This window comes from Synchiropus splendidus, chromosome 11, assembly GCF_027744825.2.
Source record: "Synchiropus splendidus isolate RoL2022-P1 chromosome 11, RoL_Sspl_1.0, whole genome shotgun sequence".
In the NCBI taxonomy this organism is placed as follows: domain Eukaryota; kingdom Metazoa; phylum Chordata; class Actinopteri; order Syngnathiformes; family Callionymidae; genus Synchiropus; species Synchiropus splendidus.
In genome coordinates, this window is record NC_071344.1 from 4422185 (window position 1) to 4441782 (window position 19598).

The window sequence follows — 19598 nt, forward strand, 5'->3', positions numbered from 1 at the left end:
TGACCTGTTCTCAAATTGTTGGACTTTAAACACAATTCTTTATCAAAAGTAAAGTGACAAAGAGGGACTTTGTTAGATGAAGAAATATGCTAGCCGAAAGTCAAAAATGATTGATATTTTCCTTTTCTTTTTTTTAACATTCAACATAACACTGTGAAAATATTTAAAAACAAAACAAACAAAATAGTTAGAAAAAGAGAGCGATTGTTTGCCAAACCTCTAAGGAGCAAGTTCAGAAAAAAAGACAAACACGCTGCTGCATGGGTTTACAAAGAGGCGGCAAAAAAAAAAAAGTGTTTTGAATGACACCAGAGTAAATCTCAGTTTTCATAGATATACACATGAAAAAAAAGATAGAGCTTATTAAACTTTGGAACGAAAATTATTCATATTTGTAAAAAGGCACCTCAACAAGGAACTTGTACAAAATACGATCAGCAATTCGAATGCTACAGTTCCACGATAAATTGATTATGATTGTCCCACCACTTTGATTGTCCAGACAATGCGGTTAAATCCAAAATTAGGTTGACAATATAATATTTCAATCCTCAGGAGCATAACTGACCAGGTTCTGAATTACGTTAGCGAATATATAACTGTATTAGAAATGGAAACAAAAAATGACTGTCATCACCTCTTCTTTGTGAATTAGCTTGAGCAAAAATGAGATGAAACGTAAGTCAAGGGGTTCAGAAGTAACGATTTGATCATGATATTGCTTCTTTTAAATTTCAGAATAGTACTGTAAAATGTACATTTGACTGAGTATCTCAGACGCAAGCTACATCATTTAAACATTAATCAGAACTGTTTGTGTCAAACATCTGCAGGTTTAAGCAACCAAAAACATGCATGAGCTGAAATTAGTCTACTTATTCATGACTCACCAAAGTAGACATCTGTGAGAAGTTCCCAGACATGTCCTTCTCCACACGTGGATCATCAGCGTCAGCTCCATCCACACTCACTAGACTGTCACTCATAGGTGGCATGAACTTCATATCACTCTTTCTGGAGTCAGTGGTCCTGCACACCTCGTAGTTGTACACATGCTGGAGAGTCCCTGTCCCCAGAGTGTCTGAGTAACGTGGTGGATAATATGGAATCACAGGGAGATTGGAGTGATACAGGACGCGAGACTGTCTCCATCTGTAGATCTTGACTGAGATAATCACCACTAGACACGTGATGAAGAGGAAGGAAACTACAGCCAGAGCCAAGACTAAGTAAAAAGTCAGGTTGTCGTTGTACTCCTTGTCCTGTGTAAAGTCAGTGAACTCTGACATGACTTCTGGGAAGCTGTCGGCCACCGCCACGTTCACAATGACTGTAGCTGAACGAGAGGGCTGTCCGTTGTCCTCCACTGTAACGCTCAGTCTTTGTTTCACAGCATCTTTATCGGTGACTTGTCGGATGGTTCTGATCTCTCCATTCTGTAAGCCCACTTCAAACAGCGGCCTGTCTGTGGCTCTCTGCAGTTTATAGGAGAGCCAGGCGTTCTGTCCAGAGTCCACATCAACAGCCACCACTTTAGTGACCAGATAGCCCACGTCTGCTGAGCGAGGCACCATCTCAGCCACCAGAGAGCCACCAGTCTGGACCGGATACAGAACCTGAGGAGGGTTGTCGTTCTGGTCCTGGATCAGGATTTTCACTGTGGCCACAGAGCTCAGAGGAGGAGATCCAGCATCTCGAGCTGTGATGTTGAATTCAAACCACTTGATCTGCTCATAGTCAAAGGACCTCACTGCCTGAACAACACCACTCTCTGAGTTGACTGACACCAGTGAAGACACTGCTACACCATTCACCTCTTTCTCCTCTAAGAAATAAGAGACTCGAGAGTTCTGGCCCCAGTCTGCGTCACTAGCACTGAGAGTGAACACAGAGAACCCTGGAGAGTTGTTCTCTGGTACCATCTTTCTATACTGGGACTGATCAAATTTAGGAGGACAGTCATTGACGTCTGACACTTTAACATTGATGTGTTTGTGGCTAGACAGAGGTGGAGAGCCTTGGTCAGAGACGGTGATGGTCAGATTATACTCAGAAATACTTTCTCTGTCTAAGAAGTCTTCAGTCACGATGGTGTAATAACCTGATAATGAAGACTCGATTTTAAAAGGTACATCAGAGTTGAGGGAACATTTAACTTTTCCGTTTACATCAGAGTCTTTATCATTAACATTAAAAACAGCTACAGTTGTTCCAGGAGGAGAATCTTCTGGAATGGTGTTTGACAGTGACATCATCTGTATTGCAGGGACGTTATCATTCTCATCTATTATCTGAATAATAACTTTGCAGGTGTCTGTCAGGCCTCCATGATCACGAGACTGAACATTCAATTGATATGCTGTAGATTTTTCATAATCTACGTTACCAGACACTTTGATTTCTCCAGATTTAACATCAATTTCAAAAAGATTCTTCGCATCTTTGGGGACGTGAGCGATTGAATAAGTGACGTCACCATACAGTCCTGAATCTGCGTCATGAGCGTGAACAGTAGTCACCAGCGTCCCTGCTGGAGAGTTTTCTCTCACATCTGCTTTATAAACACTCTGGCTGCACACTGGTGCATTATCATTAGCATCTAATACAGTGATGTGAATCCGCACCGTCCCTGATCTGTGTGGCTCACCACCGTCTGAAGCGACCAGCACCAGCGTGTGACTCTCCTCTTTCTCTCGGTCTAACGGCTTCTGCAGGACCATTTCAATAAATGTTCCACCACCTGGCTGATTTTTTATTTCTAATTTGAAATTATCTGATGGTTTCAGAGTGTATTTCTGAATATCATTGATGCCGACATCAGGATCATCTGCGCTCTCCAAAGAGAACCGGGATCCTGACGCAACACTTTCAACGACTTCCAAATTGATTTCGTTTTTTGTGAACGACGGACTGTTGTCATTAATGTCAACAATCTCCACCGTGACTCGATAAAGCTGGATGGGGTTTTCTAAAATCACATCGAAGCTGAAGCTGCAGGGCGTCGTCTTTCCACAAAGCTCTTCTCGGTCGACTCGCTCTTTAATAACAAGCGTGCCTTTGTCTCGGTTTAAATCTACATATTGTGGACCTTCCTTTACGATTATCCGAGCTTTACCTGATACGAGCCTCGTCACATCCAAACCCAGATCTTTGGCAATATTTCCAACCACAGATCCCTCGGCCTGCTCCTCTGGAATTGAGTAGCGAGCCTGTCCAGTCACCGAGCGCAGCTCCGCGAGACAAAGAATGAAAACCAGGACTCTCCATCGTCCTCTGAGAGCCGTCATCCACATCATAGATCCAACAATGCTGGCGCTTGTAATCCGCTCCATAACATCGAATTTACACTGATGAACAAAAAGTAGGAACCACTGCGTGCTTGAAAACACGGAGCTGTAGAATAAAGACCCGTCACATCGTCGTCTTTCTCAGCAGTGAGGGAGAAGAGGAATTAAAAGGGAGGACGGATGCGCTGAATTGGACTGTAGTTCATACATGAACCAATAGCGGCGCTCAGAGTCCAGTTTGCTGTAGTGCAACAGTGGGCACAAAAACACTGTCTTACAAACAAGAAATCATCTTATTTTAGAAACGAAGAGCGTTTCATTTACATTGTCCTCACATTTCTCAATGAATCTTCAGGCATTGTTGAATAAACGTTGAGGAAGTGGTCAACGTTTAGATGTGAGTGTTGTTTTTAAAATTAAGATATAAATTAAAGACGTTCTCCAGATAAAAAATAAATAAATAAATCAACACAAAGAAAAGAAATGAAACTTCGTCTTGCTGATAGGATTTCCGGCACCATGGACAGTGACAATGAATATTAGTGAATATTTATCAAAAAACTGGATGAAGGCACTTATTGTCAAAACGTTGCAAAATAATTACAATCTTGCATCATAAGTGATATAATAAAGAGGAAGTTTATGCAATGGACGAAGACAAATTTGCCAAATCTGCAACTAACTATTTCAGATTGAGACAAACACACTGATGGAAGTATTTGCAAACAAGGGTCGAAAGATCAATTTCAAATGACAACAGAGAACTCTCTAGTAAACTTCAGTTTCCATAAATATACACATGGAAAGGAAACATCAAGCTGGTTTAACTATAATGTAAATAATGTCAATGTTATAAAATAGCACATCAATGAAAATCTCATGCCTAATATCATAAGAAATGCAAATACTTAAATTCCTTACATTGTCCAGACAATGCAGTTAAATCCAAAATCCAAAATTCGACTTCCGATAGAATATTTCAAACCCCACTATTGCTCAGGATCTGAAGTATCTAACTTGAAGATAACTGATATTTAATACCATCACCTCTTATTCCCAAGTGTGAGCCTTGATTCTGTGAAGAAAGAAGGTCAAACCAATGGCTTTGGATTCCATTAGTTAATATCACTGTGCAATACAGCATGGGTAAAACTTTGAGAACAGTAGTGGACGATCTTCTTGTAACAGTGTCTCAGACGGAAGCTAGGCCATTAAAAATGAATCTGTATTACTGGTGGCAAATAATGAAATGAGACTTTTAAAACATTGTTTGCAGTTGGCCATAAAACACAGTAACCTTGCTAGGGAAGTTTAAGAAATCAAAAACACCCACATTGTGAATCACTAATGACCTGATATAATTATACTTAATGATGACTCACCAAAGTAGACATCTGTGAGAAGTTCCCAGACATGTCCTTCTCCACACGTGGATCATCAGTGTCAGCTCCATCCACACTCACTAGACTGTCACTCATGGGTGGCATGAACTTCATATCACTCTTTCTGGAGTCAGTGGTCCTGCACACCTCGTAGTTGTACACATGCTGGAGAGTCCCTGTCCCCAGAGTGTCTGAGTAACGTGGTGGATAATATGGAATCACAGGGAGATTGGAGTGATACAGGACGCGAGACTGTCTCCATCTGTAGATCTTGACTGAGATAATCACCACCAGACACGTGATGAAGAGGAAGGAAACTACAGCCAAAGCCAACACTAAGTAAAAAGTCAGGTTGTCGTTGTACTCCTTGTCCTGTGTAAAGTCAGTGAACTCTGACATGACTTCTGGGAAGCTGTCGGCCACCGCCACGTTCACAATGACTGTAGCTGAACGAGAGGGCTGTCCGTTGTCCTCCACTGTAACGCTCAGTCTTTGTTTCACAGCATCTTTATCGGTGACTTGTCGGATGGTTCTGATCTCTCCATTCTGTAAGCCCACTTCAAACAGCGGCCTGTCTGTGGCTCTCTGCAGTTTATAGGAGAGCCAGGCGTTCTGTCCAGAGTCCACATCAACAGCCACCACTTTAGTGACCAGATAGCCCACGTCTGCTGAGCGAGGCACCATCTCAGCCACCAGAGAGCCACCAGTCTGGACCGGATACAGAACCTGAGGAGGGTTGTCGTTCTGGTCCTGGATCAGGATTTTCACTGTGGCCACAGAGCTCAGAGGAGGAGATCCAGCATCTCGAGCTGTGATGTTGAATTCAAACCACTTGATCTGCTCATAGTCAAAGGACCTCGCTGCCTGAACAACACCACTCTCTGAGTTGACTGACACCAGTGAAGACACTGCTACACCATTCACCTCTTTCTCCTCTAAGAAATAGGAGACCCGAGAGTTCTGGCCCCAGTCTGCGTCACTAGCACTGAGAGTAAACACAGAGAAGCCTGGAGAGTTGTTCTCTGGTACCATCTTACTGTACTGGGACTGATCAAATTTAGGAGGACAGTCGTTGATGTCTGACACTTTAACATTGATGTGTTTGTGGCTAGACAGAGGTGGAGAGCCTTGGTCAGAGACGGTGATGGTCAGATTATACTCAGAAATACTTTCTCTGTCTAAGAAGTCTTCAGTCACGATGGTGTAATAACCTGATAATGAAGACTCGATTTTGAAAGGTAGGTCTGAGTTGAGGGAACATTTAACTATTCCATTTACATCAGAGTCTTCGTCATCAACATTAAAAACAGCTACAGTTGTTCCAGGAGGAGAATCTTCTGGAATGGTGTTTGACAGTGACATCATCTGTATTGCAGGGACGTTATCATTCTCATCTATTATCTGAATAACAACTTTACAAGTATCCGCTAGTCCACCATGATCTTGAGCTTCAACTTTCAGTTGGTATAGTTTTGACAGTTCATAGTCCAGTTTTCCTTTCACTCTGATTTCTCCTGATTTTAAATTTAGATCAAACAACTGATTTTCTTCCTCTGTGATATGAGGGAGGGAATAAGTGACGTCACCATTGACTCCTGCATCTGCGTCATGAGCGTGAACAGTCGTCACCAGCGTCCCTGCTGGAGAGTTTTCTCTCACATCTGCTTTATAAACACTCTGGCTGCACACTGGTGCATTATCATTAGCATCTAATACAGTGATGTGAATCCGCACCGTCCCTGATCTGTGTGGCTCACCACCGTCTGAAGCGACCAGCACCAGCGTGTGACTCTCCTCTTTCTCCCGGTCTAACGGCTTTTGTAAGAGCATTCCCACAGATCTTTCTCCATCCTGTTGGTTTTTGATCTCTATTTTAAAATTATCTGTAGGTTTCAGTGTATATTTCTGAATATCATTCATACCTACATCGGCATCGACGGCAGTCGCTAAAGAGAATCGAGTCCCTGATGCAACACTTTCGACAATATTTAAATTGATTTCGTTTTTTGGGAACGACGGACTGTTGTCATTAATGTCAACAATCTCCACCGTGACTCGATAAAGCTGGATGGGGTTTTCTAAAATCACATCGAAGCTGAAGCTGCAGGGCGTCGTCTTTCCACAAAGCTCTTCTCGGTCGACTCGCTCTTTAATAACAAGCGTGCCTTTGTCTCGGTTTAAATCTACATACTGTCGGCCTCCCTTCATCATAATCCGAGCTTTACCTGATACGAGCCTCGTCACATCCAAAACCAGATCTTTGGCAATATTTCCAACCACAGATCCCTCGGCCTGCTCCTCTGGAATTGAGTAGCGAGCCTGTCCAGTCACCGAGCGCAGCTCCGCGAGACAAAGAATGAAAACCAGGACTCTCCATCGTCCTCTGAGAGCCGTCATCCACATCATAGATCCAACAATGCTGGCGCTTGTAATCCGCTCCATGATATTGAATTTACACTGAAGAACGAAAAGTAGGAACCACTGCGTGCTTGAAAACACGAAGCTGTAGAATTAAGACCCGTCACATCGTCGTCTTTCTCAGCAGTGAGGGAGAAGAGGAATTAAAAGGGAGGACGGATGCGCTGAATTGGACTGTAGTTCATACATGAACCAATAGCGGCGCTCAGAGTCCAGTTTGCTGTAGTGCAACAGTGGACACAAAAACACTGTCTTACAAACAAGAAATCATCTTAATTTACAATCGAGGAGCGTTTAATTTACGTTGTCCTCACATTTCTCAATGAATCTTCAGGCATTGCTGAATAATCGTTGAAAAAGTGGTGAACGTTTAGATGTGAGTGTTGTTTTTAAAAATAAGGTCTATATTAAAGACGTTTTCCAGTAAAAAAAAAAATAAATCAACACAAAAAAATAAATGAACGAATGCTCGTTTCGCAGGTAGGATTTCCAGCACCATGGACAGTGACAATGGATATTCGTGAATATTTATGAAACAAACTGGATGAAGGCACTTGTTGTCAAAACGTTGGATATTAATTACAATCTTGCATCATAAGTGACATAAGAATGAGGAAGTTTTTGACACGGACAAAGACAAATTAGCCAAACCTCCAACTAACTATTTCAGGTAGAGACAAACACACTGATGGAAGGATTTGCAAACAAGTGTCGAAAGATCATTTTCAAATGACAACAGAGAACTCTCTAGTAAACTTCAGTTTCCATAAATATACACATGGAAAGGAAACATCAAGCTGATTAAAGTTTAATAAAAAATTATGCCAATGGTTATAATATTAGCACATTAACGAGTATCTCGCCCCAAATATCATAAGAAATACAAATACTTAAATTCCTTTGATTGACCAGACAATGCAGTTAAATCCAAAATTCGGCTTCCGATAGAATATTTCGAACCCCACTATTGCGCAGGATCTGAAGTATGTTTCTGGAAAACTCATTGCGTTTGAAGATAAATGACATTTAATACCATCACCTCTTATTTCTACATGTTGGTCTTGATTCTGTGACGAAAGAAGCTCAAACCAATGGCTTTGGATTCCATTAGTTAAAATCCATGTGCAACACAGCATGGGTAAAAGTGTCAGAAGAGTGGTGGATAATCTTCCTCTAACAGAGTGTCTCAGATGGAAGGTACGTCATTTTTATACGAATCAGAATTTCTGGTGGGATATTATGAAAAACATATTCAAAATATTGTTTGCAATTGAATATAAAACACAGTAACCTTGCTAGGGAGGTTTAAGAAATGAAAACACCCACATTTTGAATGAGTAATGAGCTGAAATAATTATACTTAATGATGACTCACCAAAGTAGACATCTGTGAGAAGTTCCCAGACATGTCCTTCTCCACACGTGGATCATCAGTATCAGCTCCATCCACACTCACTAGACTGTCACTCATGGGTGGCATGAACTTCATATCACTCTTTCTGGAGTCAGTGGTCCTGCACACCTCGTAGTTGTACACATGCTGGAGAGTCCCTGTCCCCAGAGTGTCTGAGTAACGTGGTGGATAATATGGAATCACAGGGAGATTGGAGTGATACAGGACGCGAGACTGTCTCCATCTGTAGATCTTGACTGAGATAATCACCACTAAACACGTGATGAAGAGGAAGGAAACTACAGCCAAAGCCAACACTAAGTAAAAAGTCAGGTTGTCGTTGTACTCCTTGTCCTGTGTAAAGTCAGTGAACTCTGACATGACTTCTGGGAAGCTGTCGGCCACCGCCACGTTCACAATGACTGTAGCTGAACGAGAGGGCTGTCCGTTGTCCTCCACTGTAACGCTCAGTCTTTGTTTCACAGCATCTTTATCGGTGACTTGTCGGATGGTTCTGATCTCTCCATTCTGTAAGCCCACTTCAAACAGCGGCCTGTCTGTGGCTCTCTGCAGTTTATAGGAGAGCCAGGCGTTCTGTCCAGAGTCCACATCAACAGCCACCACTTTAGTGACCAGATAGCCCACGTCTGCTGAGCGAGGCACCATCTCAGCCACCAGAGAGCCACCAGTCTGGACCGGATACAGAACCTGAGGAGGGTTGTCGTTCTGGTCCTGGATCAGGATTTTCACAGTCACGTTGCTGCTGAGAGGAGGGGAGCCTCCATCCTGAGCTTTGACTGTGAGCTGAAGCTCTTTGATTTGTTCATAATCAAATGTACGAACTGCACTGATCACACCGGTTTCAGAGTTCAAGGAGACATAAGTGGAAACTGGAGCTCCACTGACCTCAGTTTCTTCGAGAATATAGGAGATTCTGGCATTCTGGTTCACGTCAGAATCGCTAGCACTGACGGCAAATATTGAAACCCCAGGTGAATTATTTTCTGATATATAAGCTGAGTATGTCCTTTCACTGAATAAGGGAGCATTGTCATTTACGTCTGATAATTTAAGATGAAGAACTTTTGCTATTGACAGAGGAGGGTGTCCGGAATCAGTGGCCTTAACTGTTATATTAAAATCTTCATCTTCCTCTCTATCAAAATGTTTATCTGAAATTAAACTAAAGTAATTTTTCACAGAGGAAACTATTTTAAAAGGGAGTTTCTGATCAATTGCACAGTGCACAATTCCGTTCTCGGCAGAATCAGAATCTTTCACGTTAAATACAGCAATTGTCGTACCAGGTAGAGCATCTTCCGAAAGAGGGTTTGTGAACGACATCACATTTAAAACAGGGGCATTGTCATTCACATCTATAATGTCTATAGTAACCTGGGTGGTTCCTATAAGTCCACCTTGATCTTTTGCCTCCGCCCTTAGTTCGTATTTTTTATGTTTTTCAAAATCTATATGACCAGACACGAAAATTGCCCCTGTCTTCTCTTCAATATTAAATATATCAGATACTGTTTTAGACAAACTGTAACTAATCTGTCCGTATACTCCACTGTCCGCGTCCGTGGCATTCACGGTGATGATATACGTCCCTTTCGCGGTGTTTTCCATCACTGACGCCTTATAAACAGTCTGATTAAATATCGGAACATTGTCGTTTGCATCTAACACGATGACGTCAATATTAACTGAGCCAGATCGCTGAGGTGTTCCTCCGTCTACTGCGATGAGTTTGAAATTAAAATGATGTTCACGCTCTCGATCTAAAGGTTTCTGGAGAACCATTTGGACATATTTACTTCCATCTGGATTAGTTTTTTGCTTCAGTACGAAATGCTCGTTTGGAGATAACCTGTAATCTTTTAAATTGTTTTGTCCCTCATCCTCATCTTTTGCGCTCTGCAGTGGAAATTCTGTTCCAACCGCCGCTCCTTCGCTTATTTCAAAAGAGAGAGGCTTATCTTTGTTTGGAAAAACGGGAGCGTGATCATTTATGTCCAGAACCTCGATCGTTATTTGATGCAATTCAATCGGATTCTCCAGAATCATCTCAAAGCTGAAGCTGCACGGCGTCACGTCTCCACACAGCTGCTCTCGGTCTATTCTCTCATTCACGACGAGAAGCCCTTTGTCTGTCTTCAGCTCGGTGTACTGGATGTTTTCTCCGGTCACGATCCGGGCCCGCCCGGACCTGAGCCTTCTCACATCCAAGCCCAGATCCTGCGCGACATTCCCGATGACCGAGCCTTTCTTCATCTCCTCCGGTATAGAATATCGAATCTGACCACCTACCATGTTCACAACACACAGCAGAAACAAGAGCGCTCCCAGTTGTTGACGCAGTCCGTGAAAAGATCGCCATCTTAAGCCCACAGCGATAAATCCTCGCAGTTCCATGGTTCAAAGATTCGTCTGATTCTAAAATATCCACCAAGTGCGCCACAGTAATCCTCGTCGGAATATAATATTCTGTACAATTTATTCTATTTCAGAACATTCCTGCAATCGAGAGTTTGACCATCAACGTCCTTCCTCATCGACTGACACAAATAGTGGTGCTCTGTGCGCTCAGTAAAGGAGGCAATGAAGACAACCAGTCACTCAATCATATTCATGGACCAACAGCGTCCCTCTGTGTTCAAAATGGGGAGCTGAAGAATAAAACATTTGTTTTATATCATAAAAATGAAACGTATTCAATGCCCGACAAAAGGAATGTACTTGCGAACACATACAAATGAACATATTTAAATAAATGAATAAATAACTTCATACATGCATACAGATTTAATTTGTAAACTATGAACTAGATCAGAAGTGAATTTTCGAGGATATTCATATGAGGTTCGAAACTTCTTCCCTGAAAATTTGGGAATGTGGGGGGAGTTTATTATTATTAATTTTTTTTCTAAGAAAAGAACACAAGAAAATACGACAGTGAACAAGTAATTTCTATATTTTTTTCTTTTTTTTTTATCTTGATGCCAGTTCTCTTCCTCAATTAATCACAGTATTTTAAGCACTGATGATAGATTTTCAAATTAAAAGATAAACAATGAAAACAAAAAAATTAACTAATTCAAAAGTAGAATTTCGATTACTTGAAAAATACCTGAAAAATAAAAGTGAGAAAGAAAGTTAAGTTAAGTTAAGTTAATAATAATAATAATAATAATAATAATAATAATAATAATAATAATAATAATAATAATAATAATAATAATAATAATGTCTATCATTGTACCTATTGGCAAATCATGTGTTTACCATGATTAAACACAAAGGTTTCGAGTATGAAATATATAATTTCATTATTTTTCCGCCTATAAATTTATTCACTGTATAGGGTAAAATTCAGTATATGAAAGCTTATGTAATTATTTCAGGTTGTCAGAAATCGTAGAACAGGATGCTAAAATCATCTCCCCCATCCTACTAACATTCTAGTACCACCTATAAAAGAATGTCCGGGTTTCATATTAGTGCAATTCTCGTTTCACATAGCTATCCATTTCCTTAGAACAACCAAAAATCGCAAAATATAAACATTAATGAATTAGTGAGCATTCCTGGCAGTTAATAAATGAAAAAAATATAAATAAAAATAAATAAAATCCGTGAAACGACTGTGATCAGACGTCGTGGTGAATCCAACTATGGCCATGAAAAAAAAAAAAAAAAACCATAGCCAAGTCAGCACTGCAATATATACTATCAAATCCCACAGGATTTCAGCACCATGGACAACGAAACCACAGATTCCAGAGAACAGTCAATGCATGGCGTGAACGAGAAGTACTGAAGCCGAAAAATTACGGCAAAATGCAAGCTTGTGATGCTTGATAACCAATTTACTCACCAAAGTAGACATCTGTGAGAAGTTCCCTGACATGTCCTTCTCCACACGTGGATCATCAGCGTCAGCTCCATCCACACTCACTAGACTGTCACTCATGGGTGGCATGAACTTCATATCACTCTTTCTGGAGTCAGTGGTCCTGCACACCTCGTAGTTGTACACATGCTGGAGAGTCCCTGTCCCCAGAGTGTCTGAGTAACGTGGTGGATAATATGGAATCACAGGGAGATTGGAGTGATACAGGACGCGAGACTGTCTCCATCTGTAGATCTTGACTGAGATAATCACCACTAGACACGTGATGAAGAGGAAGGAAACTACAGCCAAAGCCAACACTAAGTAAAAAGTCAGGTTGTCGTTGTACTCCTTGTCCTGTGTAAAGTCAGTGAACTCTGACATGACTTCTGGGAAGCTGTCGGCCACCGCCACGTTCACAATGACTGTAGCTGAACGAGAGGGCTGTCCGTTGTCCTCCACTGTAACGCTCAGTCTTTGTTTCACAGCATCTTTATCGGTGACTTGTCGGATGGTTCTGATCTCTCCATTCTGTAAGCCCACTTCAAACAGCGGCCTGTCTGTGGCTCTCTGCAGTTTATAGGAGAGCCAGGCGTTCTGTCCAGAGTCCACATCAACAGCCACCACTTTAGTGACCAGATAGCCCACGTCTGCTGAGCGAGGCACCATCTCAGCCACCAGAGAGCCACCAGTCTGGACCGGATACAGAACCTGAGGAGGGTTGTCGTTCTGGTCCTGGATCAGGATTTTCACAGTCACGTTGCTGCTGAGAGGAGGGGAGCCTCCATCCTGAGCTTTGACTGTGAGCTGAAGTTCTTTGATTTGTTCGTAATCAAATGTACGAACTGCACTGATCACACCGGTTTCAGAGTTCAAGGAGACATAAGTGGAAACTGGAGCTCCACTGACCTCAGTTTCTTCTAGAATATAGGAGATTCTGGCGTTTTGGTTCAAGTCAGAATCATGAGCACTGACCGCAAATATTGAGACCCCAGGTGAATTGTTTTCAGTTATGTAAGCAGAATATATATATTTATTGAATACTGGAGGGTTGTCGTTCACGTCGGATATTTTTAGGTGAATTATTTTAGATGCAAACAGTGGAGGATCGCCTGAATCAGTCGCCGTCACGGTTATATTATAACCTGATGCCGCTTCCCTGTCAAAGAATTGATCTGAAATTAAATTGTAGTAATGTTTCATAGATGATTCGATTTTAAATGGAAGCTTACCAACTATGGAACACTTTATTTGTCCATTTTTTTCAGAATCTGAATCTTTAATGTTAAATACGGCAATTGTTGTCCCAGGAAGTGCATCTTCTGCGACTGGGTTCAGGAGCGACATCATGTTTATCACAGGAGCGTTATCGTTTACGTCGACTACATCTATTATGATGTTACTTGTACCGACAAAACCACCCTGGTCCTTTGCTTCTACCCTTAGCTCGAATTTTTTGTCTTTTTCATAATCTATTTGACCAGACACCGATATGGTTCCCGTTTTCTCATTTATTCTAAATATTTCCACCGCATTCCCTTTCATTTTAGACAAACTGTAGGTGATGAGACCGTTTAGACCGCTGTCTGCGTCTGTAGCGTTCACAGTCATCACGTCAGTACCTTTTGGAATACTTTCCATCACTGACGCTTTATACAATGTTTGGTTAAATATCGGAACATTATCATTGGCATCTAAAACGGTGACGTCAATATTAACTGAGCCAGATCGCTGCGGTGTTCCTCCGTCAACAGCGATGAGTTTGAAATTCAATTGCGGCTGTTTCTCACGATCTAAAGGTTTCTGAAGAACCATTTGAACATATTTACTCCCATCAGGATTGAGCTGTTGCTGTAGTTCAAAGTTGTCGTTATTAGATAAAATATAATCTTTCAAAGAATTTGTTCCCACATCAAGATCCTCCGCGCTCTGCAGAGGAAATCGACCTCCAACTGCAGCTGACTCACTTATTTCAAAAATAAGGGATTGTTCTTTGTTTGAAAAAACGGGAGCGTGATCATTTATATCCAGAACCTCGATCGTTATTTGATGCAATTCTATCGGGTTTTCCAGAATCATCTCAAAGCTGAAGCTGCACGGCGTCACGTCTCCACACAGCTGCTCTCGGTCTATTCTCTCATTCACGACGAGAAGCCCTTTGTCTGTCTTCAGCTCGGTGTACTGGATGTTTTCTCCGGTCACGATCCGGGCCCGCCCGGACCTGAGCCTTCTCACATCCAAGCCCAGATCCTGCGCGACATTCCCGATGACCGAGCCTTTCTTCATCTCCTCCGGTATAGAATATCGAATCTGACCACCTACCATGTTCACAACACACAGCAGAAACAAGAGCGCTCCCAGTTGTTGACGCAGTCCGTGAAAAGATCGCCATCTTAAGCCGAGAGCGATAAATCCACGCAGTTCCATGGTTCAAAGATCCGTCAGGAATATCCACAGAACACTCCCAACACACTGAAATCCGATGTACTGCAATACGTGATTACTTTTATTTCACAAAATAATCAGAGATTGCGTGTCCATGTCATGTCCTCCTCACCATCGAACACAATGACGCCTCACCCAGCAGTCAGTCAGGGAGGGACTCAACAGAACACGCCACTCAATTTAATACACAGTCCAACAGCGTCCCTCTGTGTTCAAACATGAGAGGGACGTTTAGAGATAATTAAGCAAGTCAAAGAGATCCAAGATTTGTTTCCGCTTCAGAAAATCTGGAACAAGTCTGAATAATAACTATGAGACTGAAAACAATTAATGTTGCGAGTTGAAAATATTAAGAATAAAATCCAGTATATTTTATGTGGAGTAACTGTCTGTCATTAGACATGACTGAGTCACAGACTGTTGCATGTCTAAATAAAATGTTCATTACATAATGCTGTTCCATTGCGGCAGATGCGTCATAACCCCATTTATTATCAATAGTAGAGAAAATTCTGATTTTCCTTAAAGCACCATCGGCACGCCAGACATAACAAACACTCATCGATTATTTCAGCCAGATCAGTATAAAGAGTTACAATTAGAATGTTCTATGCTGGACTGCAGTAGAAAAAAATAAGTCATATGACAGATGTGTTCATGAGAAAGGATGAATATTCCCAGAAGTAATATTAATAATAATTTAAAATATATATATAATAATATTTAACTTCAAGATCGTAACAAGCCCATGTCGCAGATGCTTCAATAGTTGCCTAATCTAAAGTAAAACCAGATGTAATCATCATGCCCCGACAGTTCTCATATGTCACTTTTGCTTAAAGCTTTTGCTGAAAGGAACCCGATACCGCTGGCAATGTGCACGATCCAGGTGATGAAGAGTGGTGGTTTAAGGTGAGAAATGAGTGAGCCATGAGTGTTGTGGTAGCAGTAATTTTTCAAATAAGAAAAAAAATCGAGGATCAGTAAATTCAAAATCATCTAACACAAGAAAACACAAGAATAAACACAATAATTTAAGAAAAATCCAAACTCCATCAATAAACAAACAAGCCAAAGTTCTGAGCCACGCAATCAGCAAAGTGAGACACCTCTATGGCCATTTTCATGGCAACAAACAGCAACAGAACAGTTTGGTCAGCTAGGTTGGAAGACTGCAAAATTGATTCAAAAGATCTCAAGCAACGTTTGAAATGAACATGATTTCTCTACTCACCAAAGTAGACAGCTGTGAGAAGTTCCCAGACATGTCCTTCTCCACACGTGAATAATCAGCATCAGCTCCATCCACACTCACTAGACTGTCACTCATGGGTGGCATGAACTTCATATCACTCTTTCTGGAGTCAGTGGTCCTGCACACCTCGTAGTTGTACACATGCTGGAGAGTCCCTGTCCCCAGAGTGTCTGAGTAACGTGGTGGATAATATGGAATCACAGGGAGATTGGAGTGATACAGGACGCGAGACTGTCTCCATCTGTAGATCTTGACTGAGATAATCACCACTAGACACGTGATGAAAAGGAAGGAAACTACAGCCAAAGCCAACACTAAGTAAAAAGTCAGGTTGTCGTTGTACTCCTTGTCCTGTGTAAAGTCAGTGAACTCTGACATGACTTCTGGGAAGCTGTCGGCCACCGCCACGTTGACAATGACTGTAGCTGAACGAGAGGGCTGTCCGTTGTCCTCCACTGTAACGCTCAGTCTTTGTTTCACAGCATCTTTATCGGTGACTTGTCGGATGGTTCTGATCTCTCCATTCTGTAAGCCCACTTCAAACAGCGGCCTGTCTGTGGCTCTCTGCAGTTTATAGGAGAGCCAGGCGTTCTGTCCAGAGTCCACATCAACAGCCACCACTTTAGTGACCAGATAGCCCACGTCTGCTGAGCGAGGCACCATCTCAGCCACCAGAGAGCCACCAGTCTGGACCGGATACAGAACCTGAGGAGGGTTGTCGTTCTGGTCCTGGATCAGGATTTTCACAGTCACGTTGCTGCTGAGAGGAGGGGAGCCTCCATCCTGAGCTTTGACTGTGAGCTGAAGCTCTTTGATTTGTTCATAATCAAATGTACGAACTGCACTGATCACACCGGTTTCAGAGTTCAAGGAGACATAAGTGGAAACTGGAGCTCCATTGACCTCAGTTTCTTCTAGAATATAGGAGATTCTGGCGTTTTGGTTCAAGTCAGAGTCATGAGCACTGACTGCAAATATTGAGACCCCAGGTGAATTGTTTTCTGTTATGGAAGCAGAATATATATTTTTCTTAAAAACCGGATGGTTATCGTTGACGTCCGATATTTTTAGATTGATAGTTTTTGATGTAAACAGCGGTGGACTTCCTGAATCAGTGGCAGTAACTGTAATGTTGTACGCTTGAATAATTTCTCTGTCAAAATATTGATCAGATACTAAATTGTAATAATGCTTCATTGATGATTCTATTTTAAAGGGAACTTTTCCCTCTATTGAACACTTAATGTGTCCATTTTGCTCTGAATCAGAGTCTTTAATGTTAAAAATGGCAATTGTGGTTCCAGGTGGGGAATCTTCAGAAACAGGGTTTAAAATTGACATGATATTTATCACCGGAGCGTTATCATTCACATCTATTACATCAACGATCACCTTACTCATACCAACAAACCCTCCCTGATCTTTGGCCTGTACATTAAGTTCGTATTTTCTTTGCTTTTCAAAGTCTAACGGACCAGACACTGAAATAGAGCCTGTCTTAGCATCTATTTTAAATAAATCTGACTCACTACTTGACAAACTGTAAGTTATCAGTCCATTTGAACCACTGTCAGCATCAGTTGCATTTACTGTTATAATGTTAGTTCCTCTTGAAATATTCTCCATCACAGATAATTTGTATAAAGTTTGATTAAATATCGGAACATTATCGTTGGCATCTAACACGGTGACGTCAATATTAACTGAGCCAGATCGCTGCGGTGTTCCTCCGTCAACTGCGATGAGCTTTAAATTTAAATGGGGCTGTTTCTCCCGATCTAAAGGTTTCTGTAGAACCATCTGAACAAATTCCATCCCCTCTGGGTTCGTCTGATGTTTTAAAACAAAATTGTCGTTAGGAGATAAAATATAATCTTTCAATGTGTTTATTCCAACATCCAGATCTTTTGCACGCTGAAGTGGAAATAGCGCTCCGACAGCAGCTGCTTCGCTGATTTCAAAATTGAGAGTCTTGTCTTTATCAGGGAAAACGGGAGCGTGATCATTAATATCCAGAACCTCGATCGTTATTTGATGCAATTCCATCGGGTTTTCCAGAATCATCTCAAAGTTGAAGCTGCACGGCGTCACGTCTCCACACAGCTGCTCTCGGTCTATTCTCTCATTCACGACGAGAAGCCCTTTGTCTGTCTTCAGCTCGGTGTACTGGATGTTTTCTCCGGTCACGATCCGGGCCCGCCCGGACCTGAGCCTTCTCACATCCAAGCCAAGATCCTGCGCGACATTCCCGATGACCGAGCCTTTCTTCATCTCCTCCGGTATAGAATATCGAATCTGACCACCTACCATGTTCACAACACACAGCAGAAACAAGAGCGCTCCCAGTTGTTGACGCAGTCCGTGAAAAGATCGCCATCTTAAGCCCACAGCGATAAATCCACACAGTTCCATTGTTCAAAGATCAGTCATGAATATCCGCAGAATATTTCTGGCTCACAAAATTCCGCTATATTGATTTGTTTGATTGTTTTACTGAAAAATATTCAGAGAGAGCGTTTCTATCTAACGGCCTCGGTGACCGCCGAGCACAATGACGCCTCACCCAGCAGTCAGTCAGGGAGGGACTGAATAGAACACGGCAGTCAATTTTATTCACAGTCCAACAGCGTCCCTCTGTGTTCAAACATGAGTGGAACGTTTGGAAGAAATGAAAATTGGTGTGATTCATCAAAAGACGTATTATTTCTACCAAAAAGTCTATTATAAAATAAATCGAACAAACTCTGAAAATCAATATTCTGCCTACCATAAAAATGCTCGTAAAATTCCAGAGTATTTTAATAGAAATAGGTGACTCATTTTATTTATCTAACAAAATAAAAGTACCTTTAAAAAAACATTGGTCGAGTCAAGATTGAAATTATTATATATATAATTAATATATATATAAATAATGTAATATAATGTCAAGTGCACAGTCTTAATATTGACAGAACACTACCGACATCCATTCGAAACAACAAAATATCTGTGCCGTTCGTTTGAACCGCTCGTTGGTCATTTTCAGTACCATGGACAGCTACAGAAGGGGTTTGTAGTCCGCAGAGAAATAGAGTCAACTGACCTAATGCGAGCTATGAAATCATCAGGAATTCTCTACTCACCAAAGTAGACATCTGTGAGAAGTTCCCTGACATCTGCTTGTCCACATGTTGATCATCAGGGTCAGCTCCACCCACACTCACTAGACTGTCACTCATGGGTGGCATGAACTTCATATCACTCTTTCTGGAGTCAGTGGTCCTGCACACCTCGTAGTTGTACACATGCTGGAGAGTCCCTGTCCCCAGAGTGTCTGAGTAACGTGGTGGATAATATGGAATCACAGGGAGATTGGAGTGATACAGGACGCGAGACTGTCTCCATCTGTAGATCTTGACTGAGATAATCACCACCAGACACGTGATGAAGAGGAAGGAAACTACAGCCAAAGCCAACACTAAGTAAAATGTCAGGTTGTCGTTGTACTCCTTGTCCTGTGTAAAGTCAGTGAACTCTGACATGA

At 41.7% G+C, this 19598-nt stretch overlaps 2 protein-coding genes across 26 annotated transcripts in view; both read right to left on the minus strand.

Annotated features, from left to right (window-relative positions):
• LOC128766858 (protocadherin gamma-A11-like) overlaps positions 1-19598 on the minus strand; it is a 215218-nt gene that overhangs the window by 101377 nt on the left and 94243 nt on the right. Inside the window, exon 1 of one of the 25 annotated variants that reach the window (XM_053878339.1) lies at positions 16052-19136. The exons of 21 other annotated variants lie outside the window; for them this stretch is intronic. In XM_053878339.1, coding sequence (XP_053734314.1) covers positions 16052-18484 — 2433 coding nt within the window. In that variant the 5' untranslated portion in view covers positions 18485-19136. Of the gene's footprint in view, positions 1-4669; positions 8436-12357; positions 15922-16051; positions 19137-19598 lie in introns of those variants that run through there. 3 more of the 25 variants (XM_053878332.1, XM_053878352.1, XM_053878335.1) reach the window with 3 other exon arrangements.
• LOC128766875 (protocadherin beta-16-like) lies at positions 384-3612 on the minus strand. The gene has a single exon (XM_053878407.1). The coding sequence runs from the start codon at positions 3330-3332 to the stop codon at positions 876-878; it is 2457 nt and encodes an 818-aa protein (XP_053734382.1). The 5' UTR covers positions 3333-3612; the 3' UTR covers positions 384-875.